The 18,683-nt window shown below is 32.8% G+C and overlaps 1 protein-coding gene across 5 annotated transcripts; it reads left to right on the forward strand.

Annotated features, from left to right (window-relative positions):
- Positions 1 to 756: 756 nt before the first annotated feature.
- On the forward strand, positions 757 to 12,528 carry LOC136205869 (protein root UVB sensitive 5). Of its 5 annotated transcripts, none has more exons than XM_065996702.1 (16): positions 757 to 938; positions 1,088 to 1,132; positions 1,711 to 1,856; positions 3,518 to 3,618; positions 3,806 to 3,864; positions 3,990 to 4,036; positions 4,115 to 4,193; positions 5,125 to 5,197; positions 6,961 to 7,050; positions 7,562 to 7,621; positions 7,747 to 7,860; positions 8,035 to 8,095; positions 8,176 to 8,294; positions 9,309 to 9,401; positions 9,488 to 9,748; positions 12,227 to 12,528. In XM_065996702.1, exons 1-15 carry the CDS (start codon positions 775 to 777, stop codon positions 9,722 to 9,724), a joined length of 1,488 nt encoding a protein of 495 aa, XP_065852774.1. In that variant the 5' UTR covers positions 757 to 774; the 3' UTR covers positions 9,725 to 9,748; positions 12,227 to 12,528. The 5 variants fall into 5 exon arrangements, with proteins under 5 accessions (XP_065852774.1, XP_065852775.1, XP_065852776.1 ...); XM_065996703.1 differs by having other exon boundaries at positions 758 to 938; positions 1,088 to 1,179; XM_065996704.1 differs by having other exon boundaries at positions 758 to 934.
- Positions 12,529 to 18,683: the final 6,155 nt, after the last annotated feature.

Consider the following 18,683-nt stretch of genomic DNA (forward strand, 5'->3'; position numbering starts at 1 on the left):
ACCACAAGGATCTATCTCACAAACAATCAACCACACACACAACCCAATACATTTTGTCAAAGATAGCAAATAAGCCAGCAAGAACGGAAGGATAAATGTAATCAAAGAACACATAATTTATACGTGGAAAACCTTTTCGGTGTGAAGAGTAAAAACCATCGGACTTTTGAGGAGCTCACTCTTATTCTCTTATTATGATAAATTTGAGGGCAAAATAAACCCAACAAAGTCTTACAAAGGTTTATAACCAACCAACAACAATAATAAACAATAAGAGATCACAAGAAATACCAAGAAAGAGAAGAAATCAGTCTATAATTTGCCCCAAACCCGAACAGACATTCCAGACCTCCGAACGAAAATCACAACGATGAGAACAAGGAACAATATGTCAATAAGCTCCTGTCCAAAAATCGTGACGATCCGATGGTTAAATCTCCAGGAATCCAAAAAAACGTGGACTGATATGATGTAGAGAAGTAAAAACGAATTTTTCTCTTTTGTGTGAGTTTTCTACTTCCTTCACTTGTCTCAATAATGACAATTCATTCACTTAAATACATCTTAAACTAAGTTTCTCAAATAAGCCAAAATTAATAATAAATGGACATAGGGGTGAGTGAGTATCTCCACCACCATTTTTTATCAATATTCTTTAATCTAATTTCAATTAATAAAACTTATTTCAAAAAAAAAAAAAATCTAATAGTATTTGACTGTAGGTGTAATTTCCTCTTTTTCAACTGTGGTATGGACTATTACAATTCTTTGTTAATGTTAGCCACAAACTCTCCAAGGATTTGCGGAATGGCTTGCCCTCTGCAACTTTCTATCTCTGCACAAGCTTTCGGATTTTCCACGAGAAGCAGAGGTCGGCATTTCCAAATTCTCTGTTCTTCCGTGCAATTCAATGTTGAAGATGATGCTAAAAATTGGAAGTACCAGCCTCATCCTTGCATTTGGTTTTCCATTTAATATAATTTAATCGTATGATGCTGTTTTGAATTGTTGAACTACAGTGTGGTTTGTTCTCTTTATGTCCTTGCTGTTTTTACTCGATTGTTTTCACAATCTCTTACTTGTACAGGGATGTGATTTTGGTGGAGAGATATGGCAATGGAACTGCTAAAAGGTTTTTCATCAACTAAACCTTTCACCTCTTCGTTTTCTATTTTCATTGTATGTTGTCTTCTTTTATGTTTAAGCTTTACATTTTAATTCTTTTAATAAAGATTAATTACCAAGAAGATATGCTAGGTATTTCCTGCACCTAAAACGGTGGATTTCTTTTCCTTTGTTTTGAAACGAATAGCTTTGGTTAGATAAGGAAGATTTGAAACGGGTAGGTTTTAGATTAACTCCGTAAAGACTCACGATTGTCTTGTATGGTTTACAGAAATCATGAATGGACATTAAGTCCTCATGTGTAACACGAAATGTTCTCTCTCCATGTAGTCAAGTCAAATGATTTTTCTTTGACATCCTTTACAAGTTAAAAATATTTTCTACTGCAGTTTGATTTAAAAGCTTGGATATCGAATGCAGGATTCCAAAATTGTGTTTAAAAAAAGTGGGTTTTGATTGTTAGTATTTTTTTCCTAGTGTATTCATTATGGCATGTTCTTCTTTTTTTTGCCTATAAACAGAATTTGTTATCTGATTCTTTTATTGTATCTATGTTGTTATGCTTGAATCATGGTTTGCAAACAGGTACATGTTAGATGATGATTCACAATTAAAAAGTTCCCTTGAGGTACATGGTACCAAAAGTAGTAGGTGTAAAGAATTCCAGCCATCTGATATGTCATGGCTTCCCTATACTATCAAAAGTTTTATTCTACCTGCAGGCTTCCCAGGTGACTAGCATCACTTTTCTGAATTATGTTCACTTATTTTAGTACCCTTAAAAAAATTTAGTTTCTGTCCAATGTTGCTCCAAGTATTTTAACTTTGACTTCTTGGCGTATGCCCATTGTTCATGCAGTCCTGCTACATGTCATAATATATGAGAATGTCTTAAGTAACTGTTCATCAATGAACTGATTGTAGGCGCTTGTTTAAGACTGAAGAGTCAAGATAAAGGTTTATAAAGTAGTAAAAACTAAATTTTTCATTTGATTTGTTAAAAAACGAAGAACTATCTGTAAGCTTGCTTAAGACTCAATTCAAAGGGTATACGATACCAAACTTCTGGCATTATAGAGTATGGTTATTAAAAGATCCAAAACATTTTTTTCCTTGCATTAATGGTTCAAGGGGCCAATTCATCATGTGGCCGGTGATAACTCATCCTAGAGATTCTTTTTTTGAAAAAAAAAAAAAAAAGAAATAAGTTATATTGTCAGTGAACACTTCTGTTTCTGAAAGTTCAGCCTGATATGAACTACTTACACTCATTTGTTAAGTTAAGACGTTTAATGAACGAGCAGAACTTCTTCAAAATCTTCTTTTTGGAGCTCATATATTATACCAACTAAACGTGAACCTGGATTCTGAGCTTGTTGCTTAGCTGGCTTGCCTAAACATGTCAAATCTTGGCTTGCTTGGTTTGTTCTTAGTGCTAAATATTGCTTCTAAAAGGCTTTGGTGGAGTTCTCTTGAGTTATGCTGAAGTCTAGCAATTTTTAAGTATGGATACTTGATGTTTATGAATTAATAATGGAATTTTCTATTTAGCCTAGATGTCTTTAAATTTCTTTTTCAAGGCTGGAAATAGTATAACATGCTATGATAGTTTTTTTTTTTTTTTCAATCGTTGCTACTTGTAAGTATAATGGTTGTAAAATTGTCACAACCCTGTAAGTATATAATCCATGATTTTTATAAACTGTTTTATGATGGTTCAAATAATCTCTTTGGATATGTTATGGTTGATTTTATTATATGAACCCTTTTAGAAGTGTTGTTAAAAGTGACTTGGATGTCAGTGATCAAAAGAGACCTAAAAGTGCTACATCTGTCAAAAGGTCAAATTTTAACAGGGTTGGTTGGAATGAAGAAGCCACATAACCGACCCCAACTAGTTGGGGTTATGGTTTAGTAGTGTTTCTTTTTTTTTTTTTTTTTTTTAGTAGTAGTGTTATGTACATGAATGATTAAAATATTTTGTCATTTGTCCAGAATATGTACCAATGTGTATGTGATGATCACTGAAAAAGTGTTGCCGTGACTTTGGAACTTTAAACAATAATTGCATGGAATGAAAAATTCATATAACTGACCCCAACTAGTTAGGATTATGGTTTAGTAGTGTTATCTTCATGAATGATTAAAACTTCTTGTCAAATGCGTATGTGATGATCACTGAAAAAGTGTTGCAGTGTCTTTGGAATTTTAAACAATAATTGCATGGGTTTCCTCCCTTTGTGTGTGTGTGTGTGTATGATATTTAGATGTCTTTAAAGCATCTTTAGATTCCTTTATTGTATATTCATCATATATATCAAGTGTGTGCTGTAATTTTTATATTTTCCAATCACTAATTATGTTGTCATGCATATTTTTCTTCTACATGAAGGATCTGTTTCAGATGACTACCTGAAGTACATGTTATTACAATTTCCTACGAATGTCACTGGATGGATTTGTCATACATTAGTCACATCAAGTCTGCTCAAGGCATGTCAATTTAACTCAGGCCATTAATTTAACTTGGGTATGTTTTGTAGGGATATGACTCCTTAGTCTCATTTTCTTATAATTTTACACCTCATGTTTATGATCCAATAAAATGCAATATGCTATTTCCGATGAAGCTTTTGTGTTGATTTCTTAATAAGTCTCAGTCTGCACATTACCATTGCAGGCAATTGGTGTCGGATCAGTAACAGGCACCACTACTGCTGCTTCTGCTGCTGCTATCAGGTGAATCTTTGTGTTGCTCAGCCCTTTATGTATTTTTATATGGAAAATTGGTCTATTTGTGAAGTACATATGTGTAATTGGTTTTATATTGGAGTAAACTATAGGTTTTTTTATTATTTCTGCAGATGGGTGTCAAAGGATGGCATTGGAGCTCTTGGGCGCTTATTCATTGGTTTGAAAATAAATAAATAATTAATCAAAAAAAAAATATCCAGGTCAAATTTTATAAATACGCATCTTGCTTTTCCAGGTGGACGGTTTGGAAATCTTTTCGATGATGATCCGAAACAGTGGCGCATGTATGCTGACTTCATTGGTAGTGCTGGAAGGTTTGTGTTATAAACTTCTTATATCAATTGAAAAATAGCAAAGCTAAACTGTAAACCCATTTAAGCCTTGGAAGTTTTCAACATTTTGTACTGGATCACTATATCATTTGAGACTATTAAGTCTAAATTTCACTTGAACTAAATGCTGCCAAAAGTATTTGACTTCATTGGAGTTTGTTTTACTGTGAGATATATATATATATACCCAATTTTTATTTATTTATTCTCTAATAACTACGAGGGCGAGCCTTGGCGCAACGGTAAAACGTTGTTGCCGTGTGACCTGAGGTCACGGGTTCGAGTCTTAGGAGCGGCCTCTTGCCAATTAAATTGGCAAGGGAAGGCTTGCCCCCAATACACCCTTGTGGTGGGACCCCTCCCCGGACCCTCGCTCAGCGGGGACGCGTAATGCGACCGGGCCGCCCTTTTTTTTTTATTCTCTAATAACTACATAATTAATTCCACTAAAGCATCATATTGGTTCAAGAACCCCTATCTCTCACAAACATGTCACTGATAGCTAGGGTGGAATGATTTCTGGTTGTAGGGGATACCTGAGGAGTTGGGGACCATATGGATGAGTGTAGTAGATATTTGTCTTTGCTTCTTCCCGGATTCTGAGATAAATTGATTAAGATGAGGAGGGACAAAAAAGAGTGGAGTGAGACATAGAAAGATGATGGAATTGAGAGGGATGTTTCCAAGTAACTTCATGGATAAGTTATGCTTTCCTTTTAACATGTTTAGAACTGCTAGACTAACATATGTGTTACTTTTTCTGCTAAATATATGTGAAAGGTTGAAAAGTTGAGGGGATGGTAGTTGATTTTTAAGGTTGAAAAGTTGAGGGGATGGTAGTTGATTTTTTTTTTAAATTATAAAAAAATTTGAAAGAAAAAGATAGTCAACAGTTTCTTATTCCATCATGCAGCATCTTTGATCTAACCACCCAACTATATCCTGGCTATTTCCTACCACTGGCTTCTCTTGGAAATCTTACCAAGGTACTCGTTTTTTAAGCTCTTCATCTGTAACCTGCACTGTTCATGACTTGAATGGCTTCATCCCAATTGCATGATATCATACTATTATTCATGTACTTCACTTACAGCATACAGCTCATGTACATGCTTTCCCATGACATTCCCTGTAGTGGTGCTAAAAAACCTGTACACTTCACTGAAATTAGATGCAAAATTGATAGTTTCAGTTCTTTTAGTTTTGAAAATTGTTTTCCTTTTAGTTTCATTTTTATTTTAAATTCTGAAAAGTAGATGGATTCACTCAACCCAAGGCATATGTGTGTGTCTTTGCATAAATCTTAAAATTGATATTTTAAACATACAGTAGCATCAAGTGTGTTGATTTTTAGTTTGATTAAATGCATATATAATATCAACTTTGATTTTAGTGGAGAAGTTAGACTTATGATAATTATAATGTTGGAGAGCTTCTTTTTTTTTATAGTAGTTTTTATGTTTAATCATAATTGATTGTGGTTTCCTTTGGAGATTTTTTTATATTCACTTCCATGCAATATCATTTTTCTTTGTCATGTCGATCTTTTTGGTTATTCTTATGAATTTTTTGTGCTTTGATTGTATATATATATATACATATATATAATTTTCATGTTACATTCTTGGTATATATTATATGGATGACCAGTGTCAAACAAACAATTGATTGAAGAGCTTAAGATAATAGGTAATGATAGGTAAGGTGCAAGAATAACTTTTAGTATATCAACTCTTAGTCTCTTACACACCTTCATGAAAATGTCCCTTAGGCTTGAAGCAGGTACAATGCAGGCCCTTCCTACCATGTGTTAAAATTATTTTTACGAATTAATATAATTTTCATAACATGTATATATTATATGGATGACAATTATCAATCAAGCAATTGACTGAAAAGCTTAAGCTAATAGATACGGTCCAAAAATAACCCCATGATACCATATGTTGAAATTCTATTAATAAATGAAGTTGTCAGGATTTGAACCCTCAATACCATGTTATGGAACTAATTGACCTAAAAGGTTAAGGTGATAGGTAAAGTCCAAGAATAACTTTTATATATTATCTCTGACAACTATTTTATGATCTGATTGTAAACAATTATTATTGATTGATCCCAAAGAATTTCAAATATAACATTTAATGACTTTAAACCCAAAAAACAGTTAATATAACCTTTAGAACCAGTTGCCTGTCAAGCTATTTTATCGGTTCGGTTTCATGTCAGAGACCTTTTTATTCAATGTCCTCAGTTTGGAAAAAAAAAATTAAATACAAATTCAATGGATCAAAGCACTCTTATTGTTAGTGCATGGGTCCATAAATATAGCATGCAAGTATACGAAAAACTTATGTTTATTTCATGGATTTCAATGGAAATATGGATGTAATCATTTTGTCAAATAATGTTGGGAATTATATTGTTTCCTTTTTCATTTGCATTAAATCTTCATTTTATTTCATGTTTCTTTCTATCCATATGACAGGTTTGTGGGAGATCTTTAAATACGAGGCATCATATAATTCTATTTCTAGCACATGCCCTTTCATTAACAAAAATGCTATTTGAAAGAAATCGTCGTATCATTATACTACATTTCTTTTCAACTTTAACTGAGTCTGGAGACATGCTCAAAAGAAGCATCAACTGCATGTGCTGTATAGATTTTGCTATCGATGCAAAAACTAACTGCTCTACTAAATATTCAAGATCTTACTTGATTTGTTGAGTATTCACGTTTGAACAGGCTGTGGCAAGAGGACTGAAAGACCCTTCATTCCGTGTAATCCAAAACCATTTTGCAGTGTCAGGAAATCTGGGAGAAGTAGCTGCAAAGGTGCATTGTTGTGGTTTATACTGTTATGACATTGTTTAATAGGTTTTATCTTATGATGATTCATTTTGTCAGTCATTGCGTTGATCCTCTATAGTATTGGGAACAATACTATATTTCTCAACTCCAATGGTGTTAGGTGTCCATTGCTTTTGTTAATTTAGTTTCAAAAGCATGCAACTTTTTGCAAGAAATAATTATTTTTGGGAGACTTTTTGTTCGAATAAATTATGAACCTAGTCTTGGCGGTTGAAAAGAAATTGAAACTGTTTTCTTTAAGACTACACCAACTGGTTTGAGTTAGAAGTCTTATTGATTTGGATTGAATAAGTGGATTATTGAAAGAAACTTTGCTTTTTTATGCTATGAGCTTTCTCTCTGTTGGACGAATGCATGCTGAGAACAAACATATTTGCAGCATTTGAACTAGTCTTTGAGTTGTACTTATAAATGATTTACAAGCTCCTATGCACAAAGAGTGGTTACCTGATAATTGTCTGATGGATTATTTCAGGAGGAAGTTTGGGAAGTAGGCGCTCAGTTGGTTGGCCTTGCGTTGGGTATCATACTCCTAGTATGTTTTGTATTCTGTTTAGATTTTCCTTTTCCTTATTCACTGGGATACTTGTGTGATTTTGTTAATAAATAATTGCATATTTATTGCTGCATCAAATGGAGATTTAGCTTATAAGTCTGCAGGATACACCAGGTGTAACAAAATCATTTCCAGTGTTGGCATCGACATGGATGAGTGTGCGGCTTCTGCACCTTTGGTTACGTTATCTATCACTTTCAGTTCTACAATTTAACACAGTAAGAGAGTGATACATTTCGTTTTTATCTCTAATTTTGTTAAAGACCCACTTCTCTGCTGATATGTATTGTAGATTCGGAAATTGGGTAATATGATTTTTTTCAGATGCGGAGGTAGAACATGGATTGTAGTTCATATTCATTTTAGGATATTTTTTTTGACTTGATATGCAGATAAACCTCAAGCGTGCCCGTTTGCTGGTGAAATCACATATTTTACGCTCTTGTGTTTTAGGTAACTATGTTCCTTTTAAGGTCCTTTTTTTGTCAAAGCTATTTCACTTTATAGCATTAAGTTTGATATGTTTGTTTCAGGATGTGTTGATTGCAATAGAGAAGAAAATATACTAACGTGGGAAGCCTTCATAAAGCCGCAAATTACTTTTGGTGTGCCCTTGGAAAAGATGGTTGGTGGTGAAAGATCTGTTGCAAAGGTGTATTTTCATTTACAAAGCATATTTAGTAGCCTTGTATTTAATCAACCGAAATTTCCATCCTAAACATAGTTATTAAAGGCGCGCCTATGGCACCCCCATGGCATGGCGCGCGCCTGGTGCGCCATTTTGCGCCAAGGGCAGTTGCCAAAGGCGCACTAAGGCGCGCCTTGGTGAGTTAGGGGCAGTTTTATGGTTTTTTTGACAGTCAAGTGTCCTGAAGGGTCCAAAATGAGAAAAAAAATATTAAAAAGGAAGAGAGAGATTATACATTTGAATTAATTAGAAGAGGCGACCACAAAATCTTATTATAAGAGGAAGAAGTTTAGTAGAACAAAACACGGAAAACGAATTCAAACAGAAACACAGCCAAGGGAATTCAAATTCAAGATGAGTGATTAATTTGAAGAGTTTTGATGAGGAGTAGAACTTAGGATTTAGTATTCAACTTTAGCTTTCTAACATCGGGTTCATTTTACATTTTAAAACTTATTTATGCTTAATATTGTCATGATTTAGTATTTATTGCATTTTTATGTTAGTTTTATAGTTTTATAATTTTTGTTTTTGTAAGTGCGCCTTGTCTCACTATGGCATGCGCCATGCGCCAAGGCTCCAGGACCCCTAGCGCCTTAGTGCGCCATGCGCCTTTAATAACTATGATCCTAAATGTATAACTGTCATCAGTAATGCAATGGAAATAGCCGGCATTGATGCTTAGTCCTAAAAGAAATCTATAATTTGTAACACATTTTCGTTCATCTTACCCCTGAGTAGTTTGTTCTAGCTCTGTCACTGCTTGTTTGAGTATCGGAAGATGCAGTGTCATAGACATAAGAACTTTGTAGATTAAAATCAATTTAATGTTATAATATTAATGAAGAATATTATGTGAAATAAGCAGCAGAAAGGTGAGATTTTGGTTTCATTTTAAAGAGTTGGATAATACTATTTAAAGTCTCAATTCAATTCTATGATTGCGCTCATTTATTAGTCTTTTTGAATTTGCAACAGGTGAAGGCACTTGTAAAACTATACGCAAAGGAGAAATATTTTCTTGTGGTAAACCAAGAAAAGGCAGACTTTGAGGTGTTGGTGTCATTCAAGGTGAACTGAGTCAAAGATAACTTTAGTATCATCAAAATGAGTAGAAACAATTATTAATACCTTCAAACTTATAAAATAAAATGCAGGTCGGAGCTACAAGCATGTCAGTCCTGAGAAGTGTGTGGCAGACATATTGGCTTAATGAAAACTGGAAACGGTCTGGTGAAATTGATGAGCTTGCAGTTGCACAAAGTCTGGGCGAGATGGAAGTCCAGTTTGAAGATTTCAGGCAGCAGTTGGATTCAGCTGGATGGCATACTCATCAAATTAATCTCAAGGTCCCTCAAGGAATCTCAATTGATGAAATCATGGTGACTCCTTGATTTCCAAATTCTCTCAGTAACTCTGTAAGTAATCCAAATATTAAATCCCATTCTTCTGCTCTTCAAATACATTCAATCAATTCTTTGAGCACCAATTTTCCATTTTACAACCCCAAAGCTCTATAGGTTCCTTTTTATAATTGTGGTCTTCCATAGTCCATCTAATTTGGGGATTTATTATATTATATAAGTATGGGTAAATTTGAATAAACTGGTTTGATGGTTATTTGACTGTCACATCGAACCTTACAAACCCGTTTGTCAATAAATTGAAATAGTTTCATGTAAGTTGGCAGTTTGTTTCTAACCGTATTAATAACATAATAAATATTTTTGATAAATTTCTTTTATGATTAACTTATAGTGGAAGATTTAGTTGTTCACATTTTGACTGGTTTTTTCTAAAGTATGAGTTAAATTGATCAGCAGAAGAAAGTAAAATTTATATCATTTTATATATTACACTCCAAAAACACGATAGGTCAGTTTCAAGTTTCCATTACAAAGAAGTGTGCACGCTAAGACACGTTTCAGATTACCTGTGTTATATATTTATAGATGTAGCATAGCACTATAATAATCAATGAATACTGAGAATTCGCTGTCAATCAAATGTTCTATATTAAAATTGCAGTATTAGGTGTTTTTAGAAATCATCAAAACCTCTTACTTGTAGTTTTTTAATAATGTTACTACCAATTATTATAGACCCCTAACTTGAGAAGCTGAGTTAATGTTATTCTTATATTTTAAATATTTAGAATATAAAATGGGGGCTTATTGAGTAATCAAGGTATCATATCTAATAGTTTTTCAATGTATGTATACGAGAGGCACTGTTGATTGAATCAGTAAAGGATGTGTGTTAGACATGAATTTGAGTTTCCATGATATGATATGGAAGCATGAATAAGCTCCTAAAGACGCTCAAAACAAATGATTTTTTTAGTATAAAAATAAAAGAAGCCAAAATTCTCAAACCCAAGTATGAAACTTGAAGAAAAGAGAGATAAATTCTTACTTGGAAAAGAAAAGAAAAGAGGTGTTAATTTGGAGTTTGAGGCGCGGTGAGGCAAAACTGTGGAAAATTCAGAATTTGGAGAGGATGAAGTTGATCACACCCCTTTCTCTAGGTTGGCTATGTCCAAACAAAATTTTGTTACTGTTTTTTTTTTCTTCTGTTTTTCTTCAATATAGGAAAAATGTCTAAATTTGTTCCTTTGTTTTTGGAAAATTACAGATTTACCTCTTTAACGTACAAAATGATACAAATTTACTTCTAACTTTCCAAGCAAAATCAATTTTACCCTATCTAATGGAATATTTCGCGTGTTGGTTTGATCTTTTTTTAACCGCCACATCAGGCATTTCGAACATCAAATATATCTAAATTATTTGTTGTGTTGTTCATATAATTATAAATAGTTTGTCGAAATGTTAACAATTAAGTTTGTCAACATATAAGTTAATACAAAAAGAAAATCTAAACAATCCACTAAAAATATACAAAAAATTAATTCAGTTTATTATTGACAAATTTATTTGGATATAATCAATTAAATGTCAAACTAGTTTGTTCAAATTTTTCATTAGATAAAGCCAAAATTACATCTATGTGGAAACATGAAAGGATAAATTTATACTCCTACAAAAAAAAATGATAGGATAAAATTTAGATCCTTTAGAAAATTAAGGGAGGAGAGAAGTTTGCAAGAAAAAGAGAAAACCATGGTTTAGGCTTTGCCTTTGGTGTTTCTGGTAATATGGTGTTTTCAGTGAGTTGTTTTTATCATTAAGTCAAATTAAAGTTGAATATTTTGATATAACCATGAAAATTCAATAACCAATGATGTATTTAATCCGATCCTTTGATTTAGGTATAAAAATTTAGAAACGCAATTATTTATTATGATTGATAAAAGAAGAATTAAAAAAAGTCAAAAGGGAAGTTATTGTTGTTCTGTCGCATTACCAACAAACGTCAAGGACTTTCCTTTCCTTTTTATATTAATGTTCATTTGATACAAACTCTTCCCAAAAATGGCTAAAGAGTTTCACATAGTCAGTGTGTTTGGCCACTTGATTCCATTCTTTAGACTTTCCATATTCTTAGCTAAATCTGGAATCATATCTCTTTTATCTCTGAATTCCTAAAAACATCCAAAAACTCCCTCAAATTCTCCAAATTTACAAACTTCAATCAATCAATCCAATTCGTAGAGTTCCCTATGCCAATTTTGGAAGACAAGTCCCTTCAAGAGGCCACAATTGTCATTCCTGGTTCAAAAAATGGACTATCTGAATCCTTTGAAACAATTTGTCTTCCAAATCAATAGAAGGCTAATTGGGTTGTTTATGTAGCTTGTGGTAGTGAGTATATGCTAAGTAAAGATCAAATCTTAGAGATTGCATATGGATTAGAGGTATCTGGGTTGCCATTTTTATGGGCATTAATAAGGAAAGCCATTTGGGCAAATGACGATTTTGATTGGTTACCTGCAGGATTTAGTGAACAGACATATGGGCTTGGAATGGGCAGCACAGATGCGGATTTTGGGGGATTTTTGACTGAAACATTGCAATTTGCTCTAGGGATGGACTTTCTAAGGCTTTGAGAAATGCAATGGCACAATGGTGTCTCACTCTCATGAAACCAAACATTTTTGGGAATGACAAGTTCAATCTGGATTATATTGCTAAATTTCTTCACTTCTTACCAACTGAGGAATATAAGACTTCATAAGTAATCTTATTCATGATCGATATTGTAACATCCCGATCCAATACCATGTAGATATTGTTCATTCTGGTCCAAATCCAACAACTTGGACCTCACGGCTTTAAAACGTGTCTGCATGTATTGAATTCACATCTTACTAATAAGCCCTAGTCATTCTCTCTCCATTGCCAATGTGGGATTCAGTTTATTCATTTCCCCATCGCTATTATCAAAATTTTAAAAATCTTGGTTTGACGTTCACATCATACTTTTCAAATAAATTTTACGATAATTAAAGCAGTTTCGTGCATTTTTTATTGGTTATTTGTAACTATATTAGTAAAATATGTTTAAAGATTTGAATAAGTGGGCTGCTATATACCGCAATATTTTTTCCACCTACCGCACTTTTTTTACAATTTTGCCCTCATAATTTAAACTCAAAAATTCAAAAATCTCAAATCCTCTCTAGCTTTTTGGTTTTTCAAAAAACCCGACCTAAAACAACATGCCGCCAAAGCCAGGAGCGGGTAAAGGCTTCATGAAATCTCCGTTAAGTTTTTTTTTTAAATTACTCAGAAATCACGGGTTCCGCCTCCGAATCGGAAGCGGAACCCATATGAATATAAGGTAAACGGAATCGCAGTGCCGTTTCCACCACGGGTGGAACGGACGAACTGCCCCTTCCACCCGTGGTGGAAACGGCACGACCGTTCGTTCCACCGTACGGTGGAACGAGAGCCATGCTCGTTCCGCCTTACGGCGGAACGAGCGGCGCATCCGTTCCACCGTACGGTGGAACGGTGCGCGTTGCCCGTTTAGGCCAAAAAAAAAAATCGAAATTCAAAAAACGAAATTTTAATTTAAATTTATATCGTAGGATTACCTCGTGCTCGAAATCATGGTCTTCGGGAATGCTCGGGTCCATTTTCGTCCAATTCGGGTTTTTAGGCTTGGGAGAGAAAGAGAGGAAAAAAAAGTTTTGGTTTTTGATAAAAAAATTATGACAAGGGCATAAATGTCAAAAGAGTACGGTGGGTGGAAAAAATATTGCGGTATATAGCAATACCCTTTGAATAATTAGATAGTTTTTTCAACTTTAAAATTACTTTTGCCTTTCGTAGGAATAGAATTTAAGATTTCAAAATTTAAAAAAACTTAGTTTTATAAAAAAAAATATGTATATTCAAAAATTAAAATGTTGACTGATACGTAGACGGGGACGAATTGTAGTAATTTGCTTTAATTTATAAAGAAAAGTTAACGAATAACTTGTATGTGACAAAATTAGTTATTAATATTTTAAAAGTTTTTTTTTTTTACTTTTAGCGCCCATTAAATATCTTTTACGTATAAAGTCTATATTATATGATACTATGTTATTATATTTTTGAAGCAATTGTATAAGGATAGAGAAGAAACTGGATTAAACAAATGATTGAGTTGCTATCGTATCAAGTATGACTTCCATCAATGTGAATGTAAACAACTCAGGACGTGTTTCAACTCATTGGGTGTTTGTTTCCGTTCCTTAGCTTTTCACTAAACAACACAAATTTATACTTGAGTTCCAACTTTTAATGATTAGGTTGATGATAAATAATTTAAATCTTAACTTTCACACATTAATAAGTCTAAATCTAATTATGAATGACTAAATACTCCATGATCATTAAGGTCCATATGATCAAAACCGTTATTTATGACTCCGACACTTAAACTCTTAGAAAAAGACTCAAAGTGTATAAGAGTTAAACTCTTAGAAAAAGACTCAAAGTGTATAAAATGAAATAGGAGTTTAATTAAGAAAAATCATAAAGATGAAAAGCTTAAATATGAGTTTTACCTAAACAAAAAAACATGAACTAGAGATATTTAATTTATTATGAATTAATCAATATATAATATATATTGTTAGTTAGTATAATAAATTTTATTAGTATATTTTATTACTCCTTTTATTCTATTATATAAATCATTCTATGATATTTCACATAAATTAAGAAATATATTGATTAAACATTTGAATATTAAAAAACGCGTGTATCTATACAAAAAAAATTAATATTTGGAATAAAAAACTAAACTAAAATTTCTAGTAATCCTATAATGACTTATATTTGGAGAAAAAAACTAATTTACTAGAATGATCTATATAAAGAAATGGAGGGAGTAACAGTTATTTGAATCCCAATATTTATAGCTTTAAAGATGGTATATAAAAACCTACAAATTTCTGTCATTAATGTTAATTTAGTTTTCCAAAAGAATCAATAATACTAAATATTATTGGCAAAAAGTATGATTAGGCTCCTGATCTTTCATTTTTTGGTTCATTAACCCTTGACCTTTTATTTAGATACATTAAGTCTCTGATCATTTATTTTTTGTCTCATTAAGCCATTGATAACCAAATTAGTAAGTTGTGAACATCTAATTCAGTTAAAAATACGTTATTAACTTCATTTGTATTTGAAATTATTAAAAAAATATTTTTTACAGTTTTAATTAAGGTTTTTACAGTTTTCCTATAACGACATTACACATCCAAAACTACTTTCAATCAGTGAATAAATACAAATTTCAAATACAGGTGCAATGAATAACAGTCTGTTAACCGAATTATATGTTCACAACTTACTAATTTGGTCATCAATGGCTTAATGAGACCAAAAATAAATGATCAAGGATTTTGAATGTATCCAAATAAAAGATCAAGGGTTTAATGAACCAAAAAACGAAAGATCAGAGGGCTAATCATGCTTTTTGCCAATATTATTATGTGACATTAAAATAAAGGTATTACTATTTACCGCCTCTATTTTCCCACTTACCGTCCTTTTTTTCCAAATTTACCCCCACCCCTTCTTTTTAATTATTTTTGCCTTGGCGGGTCAGAGACCCACCATTCCATAAGGAGTGGCGGGTCCGTGACCCGCCATTATAGAAGAACGGGCGGGCCTCCATTATGTAAGAGTGGCGGGCCGGAAGGCTCGCCACTATTCTTGGGATGGTGGGTCTGGGACCCGCAATCCCCACTATAAAGGGCGGGCATTTCGGCCCGCCACAGCCAAAATCGGGATTTTGGTCGTGGCGGGCCGGAAGGCCCGCCCCTATTCTTGGGATGGCGGGTCCGTCACCCGCCAGTCCCTAGGTAGTGGCGGGTCTTGGACCCGCCATTGCTTTTGTGCGGACGGGACCCGTCCGCACACGAGTGATGGCGGGTCCAAAACCCGCCATTACATAGGGACTGGCGGGTGACGGACCCGCCATCAACCAAAAAAAAATTAAGAAAATGTAGGGGCAAATGTGGAAAAATAGGAGCGGTAAGTGGGAAAATAGTGGCGGTAAGTAGCAACCCACTAAAATAATGCATATATCAAAACCGTAGTTATTTTTAGCGTAATCATGACTAATGTGAAACTAATCCAATAATAATAAACATAAAATACAAAATAAAATAACCCTAAAATAAAAGCTCAGCATATGCTGGAGCTCTAGTCTCACCTAATGTGGAGATGGAGAGTGAGATAGACTCTCAAATACTATTCCAGGGAGGATTAGGAAAATTATTTATGTAAAATAGGAGTTAATTGGTTTTTACCGTTTAAATGAGCTTTACTTAGTGGGACAGAAGAAATATATGCTTAAAAACAAGGGAAAATTATAAAAATGGTTCAAATAGGAAGTCTATTTATATTTTTAACTCACTTACTCAACATACTACATATCGAGACTGTGTTTGTGTGATTTTTTCAAAATACTTTTACCTTTTCATTTTTCCTCTCCCCCTTCTTTTCCTTACGCGAACGGTTGCTCTCTAGAACCTTTGATCTTCCTCTCTTTCTTTAAATTTCGCGAAATCTGCACTATTTCCCCACATCACTATGTATTTTACTTCTTCCTCTCTTCATCTCTTGATTCTTCATCTTCCTAATCCTAGAAAACGAAGCCATGATTCTTCATCTTTATGTTCCTGCTCGTTTCTTAGTTTCTTTCTTTTTGCGACCATCGAAGAAATGGTTATTCTACGTTATTTTTATCGTTTTTCTCAGTTTATCATATTGTTATTGATGATTTTAATGGTGAAAGGTGCGAAAAATGTAAGTATCTACTGTTTTCTCTGCGTTTTTTTCTAGAAAGTCACTTCGCGTAATCTGGTGTTGCGAAGATCTGCGATCAGAAAGAGTTTGAAACGTGACGATCTAACTCGCGAATCGATGATTTTGTGAAGTCTGTGAGTAGAAAAGTTCATGATTTTTCACTCGCAGACTTCGCGTAATCCGTTTTCGCAAAGTAGATCGTCATGTTTCAGACCTCGCAGACTTCGCGAAATCATTGATTCGTGAAGTAAAATCATCATCTTCCCTGCACATTTATATTCGCATGCTTCGCGAATCCTTATTTCGTGAAGCCAAATCGTCTTTTTTTCTGCCTAACACGATTAAATTTCCTGAAGGTGGTTGAATACATAACATCCCTTTCTGGAAGGCGGCGTACTAGGGTGTATGGGAGATGACTTTCCTTCCTGTATAGGAGAAATTCCCATCAAGATTGGACACATTTACTTTAAAATGACTAGTTAGGAGTTATTGTGTCAATTTTGTTGTGTACTATGAGACATATCCATCCCAAAATGTCTGGACTTTCATTTCTCATCTCAAAAGGTCTGGACTTCCAATACAGGGAGAAATTTCCGTCCAGATTCGTCACGTTCGCTTTAAAATGATTTGTTAGGAGTTTATTGTGGCAATCTTATTGTAAATTTTGATAATGTTATGATTTTAATGTTGTTATTGTGGCAATTTTGTTATAAATTTTGATAATTGTATGATTTTAATGTTGGAATCACTAGTTGTTGTGTCTTTTTGTTGTTATATACCACTTCGTAAAAACACGTTCGGACTTGCATATTGAGAAGTATGCGAATTGAAATCATCTAATAAACCAAAAATTATCTGTCAGTTGGGAGACAAATGTAACGTAAAATTATAAACATATTAAGGATATTTTGATTGAAGATTTCCCATTGTTTGTTTCAACTTATATTCAAACTGATACTATTTATTTTTTTTAATACAAGTGTCTCCTTTTATCAACAAAAAATATATATATATATATATATATATATATATATATATATATATATATATATATATATATATATATAGTAAAACCTCTCTAAATTAATAATGTTGGACCATATAATTTTATTAATTTAAAGAGTTATTAATTAATCGATAAATTAATAATTATTAATTTATAAAGTGATTTTAATTTTTTTTTAAATAAATTTTAAATTACTAATTTAAATAAAGTTTTTGTCTAAAATCAATGAACAAATAAAATTAAATGTGCATTATATAAGTTAATTGAACTTGGAAGTTTATTGTATTTATGTTAAGAATATTCAATGTATCATAGCTAATGAAGTACTATATAAATTTATATGAAGTGTTGTTTCAAATCATACCAAAAATAGGCTTCTCATGAATCTGTCACAACGAATTTAGAGGAAGCAACACTGACATTTATGAACTTGGGGGAATGATTGACATCTTGGTTACCGCAATCCAATGGATGTCAATCAAATATTGGATTATCTAGGTGAAAACAATGAATGTTCACAAGTCCAAAGTTTAGAAGAAATTTTGTCGAGCGTTATGCAAAATTAAATTCAATCGAGGATGAAACTGATGATGATCCGATACCTTTGAAACCCATCACAAGAAAGGAAGCAATTATAGCATCATCCACTCTTTACAAAAAAATTTGTTACAGTTTGATAAGGATACATCAGAACTTTTGAATGCACTGAGAATAGTTAGAGATGAAAGTCAACTAGATTTAAATTTCAAGAAAAAACAAAATATTATAGATTCATATTTTGCTAAATTATCTTAAATATGTATATCTATATATATTTCGCATATGTATTTAAGAAATTATTAATTTATAGAGGTAATAATACAATGTATTTATAAAGGGTTGTTCCAAAAAATTATTATCTTATTAATTTATTAAAATTGACCATTTTTTGTATTAGCCCAAGTCGGGACCAGAAGAAATTATTATTTTAAAGAGTTTATTAATTTATCGAGTATTAATTTAGAGAGGTTTTACTGTATGTAATAGATTTAGTGAATGGGTTAAAAATTTAAATCGTCTCCCATTTAATTCAATTTTGTAATTTTTCCTAAAAATAATAAAAAAACAAAACAAAAAGTGGGACCCAATATA

This window comes from Euphorbia lathyris, chromosome 9, assembly GCF_963576675.1.
Source record: "Euphorbia lathyris chromosome 9, ddEupLath1.1, whole genome shotgun sequence".
NCBI lineage: Eukaryota > Viridiplantae > Streptophyta > Magnoliopsida > Malpighiales > Euphorbiaceae > Euphorbia > Euphorbia lathyris.

Excerpts from the sequence above, each read along its gene's own strand:
- LOC136205869 (XM_065996702.1), top strand. The coding sequence starts at position 775 with ATGTTAGCCACAAACTCTCCAAGGATTTGCGGAATGGCTTGCCCTCTG. Across the intron at positions 3,865-3,989 it reads GCTTCTGCTGCTGCTATCAG|ATGGGTGTCAAAGGATGGCA; the intron begins GTGAATCTTTGT and ends TTATTTCTGCAG. Across the intron at positions 7,861-8,034 it reads CAGTTCTACAATTTAACACA|ATAAACCTCAAGCGTGCCCG; the intron begins GTAAGAGAGTGA and ends CTTGATATGCAG.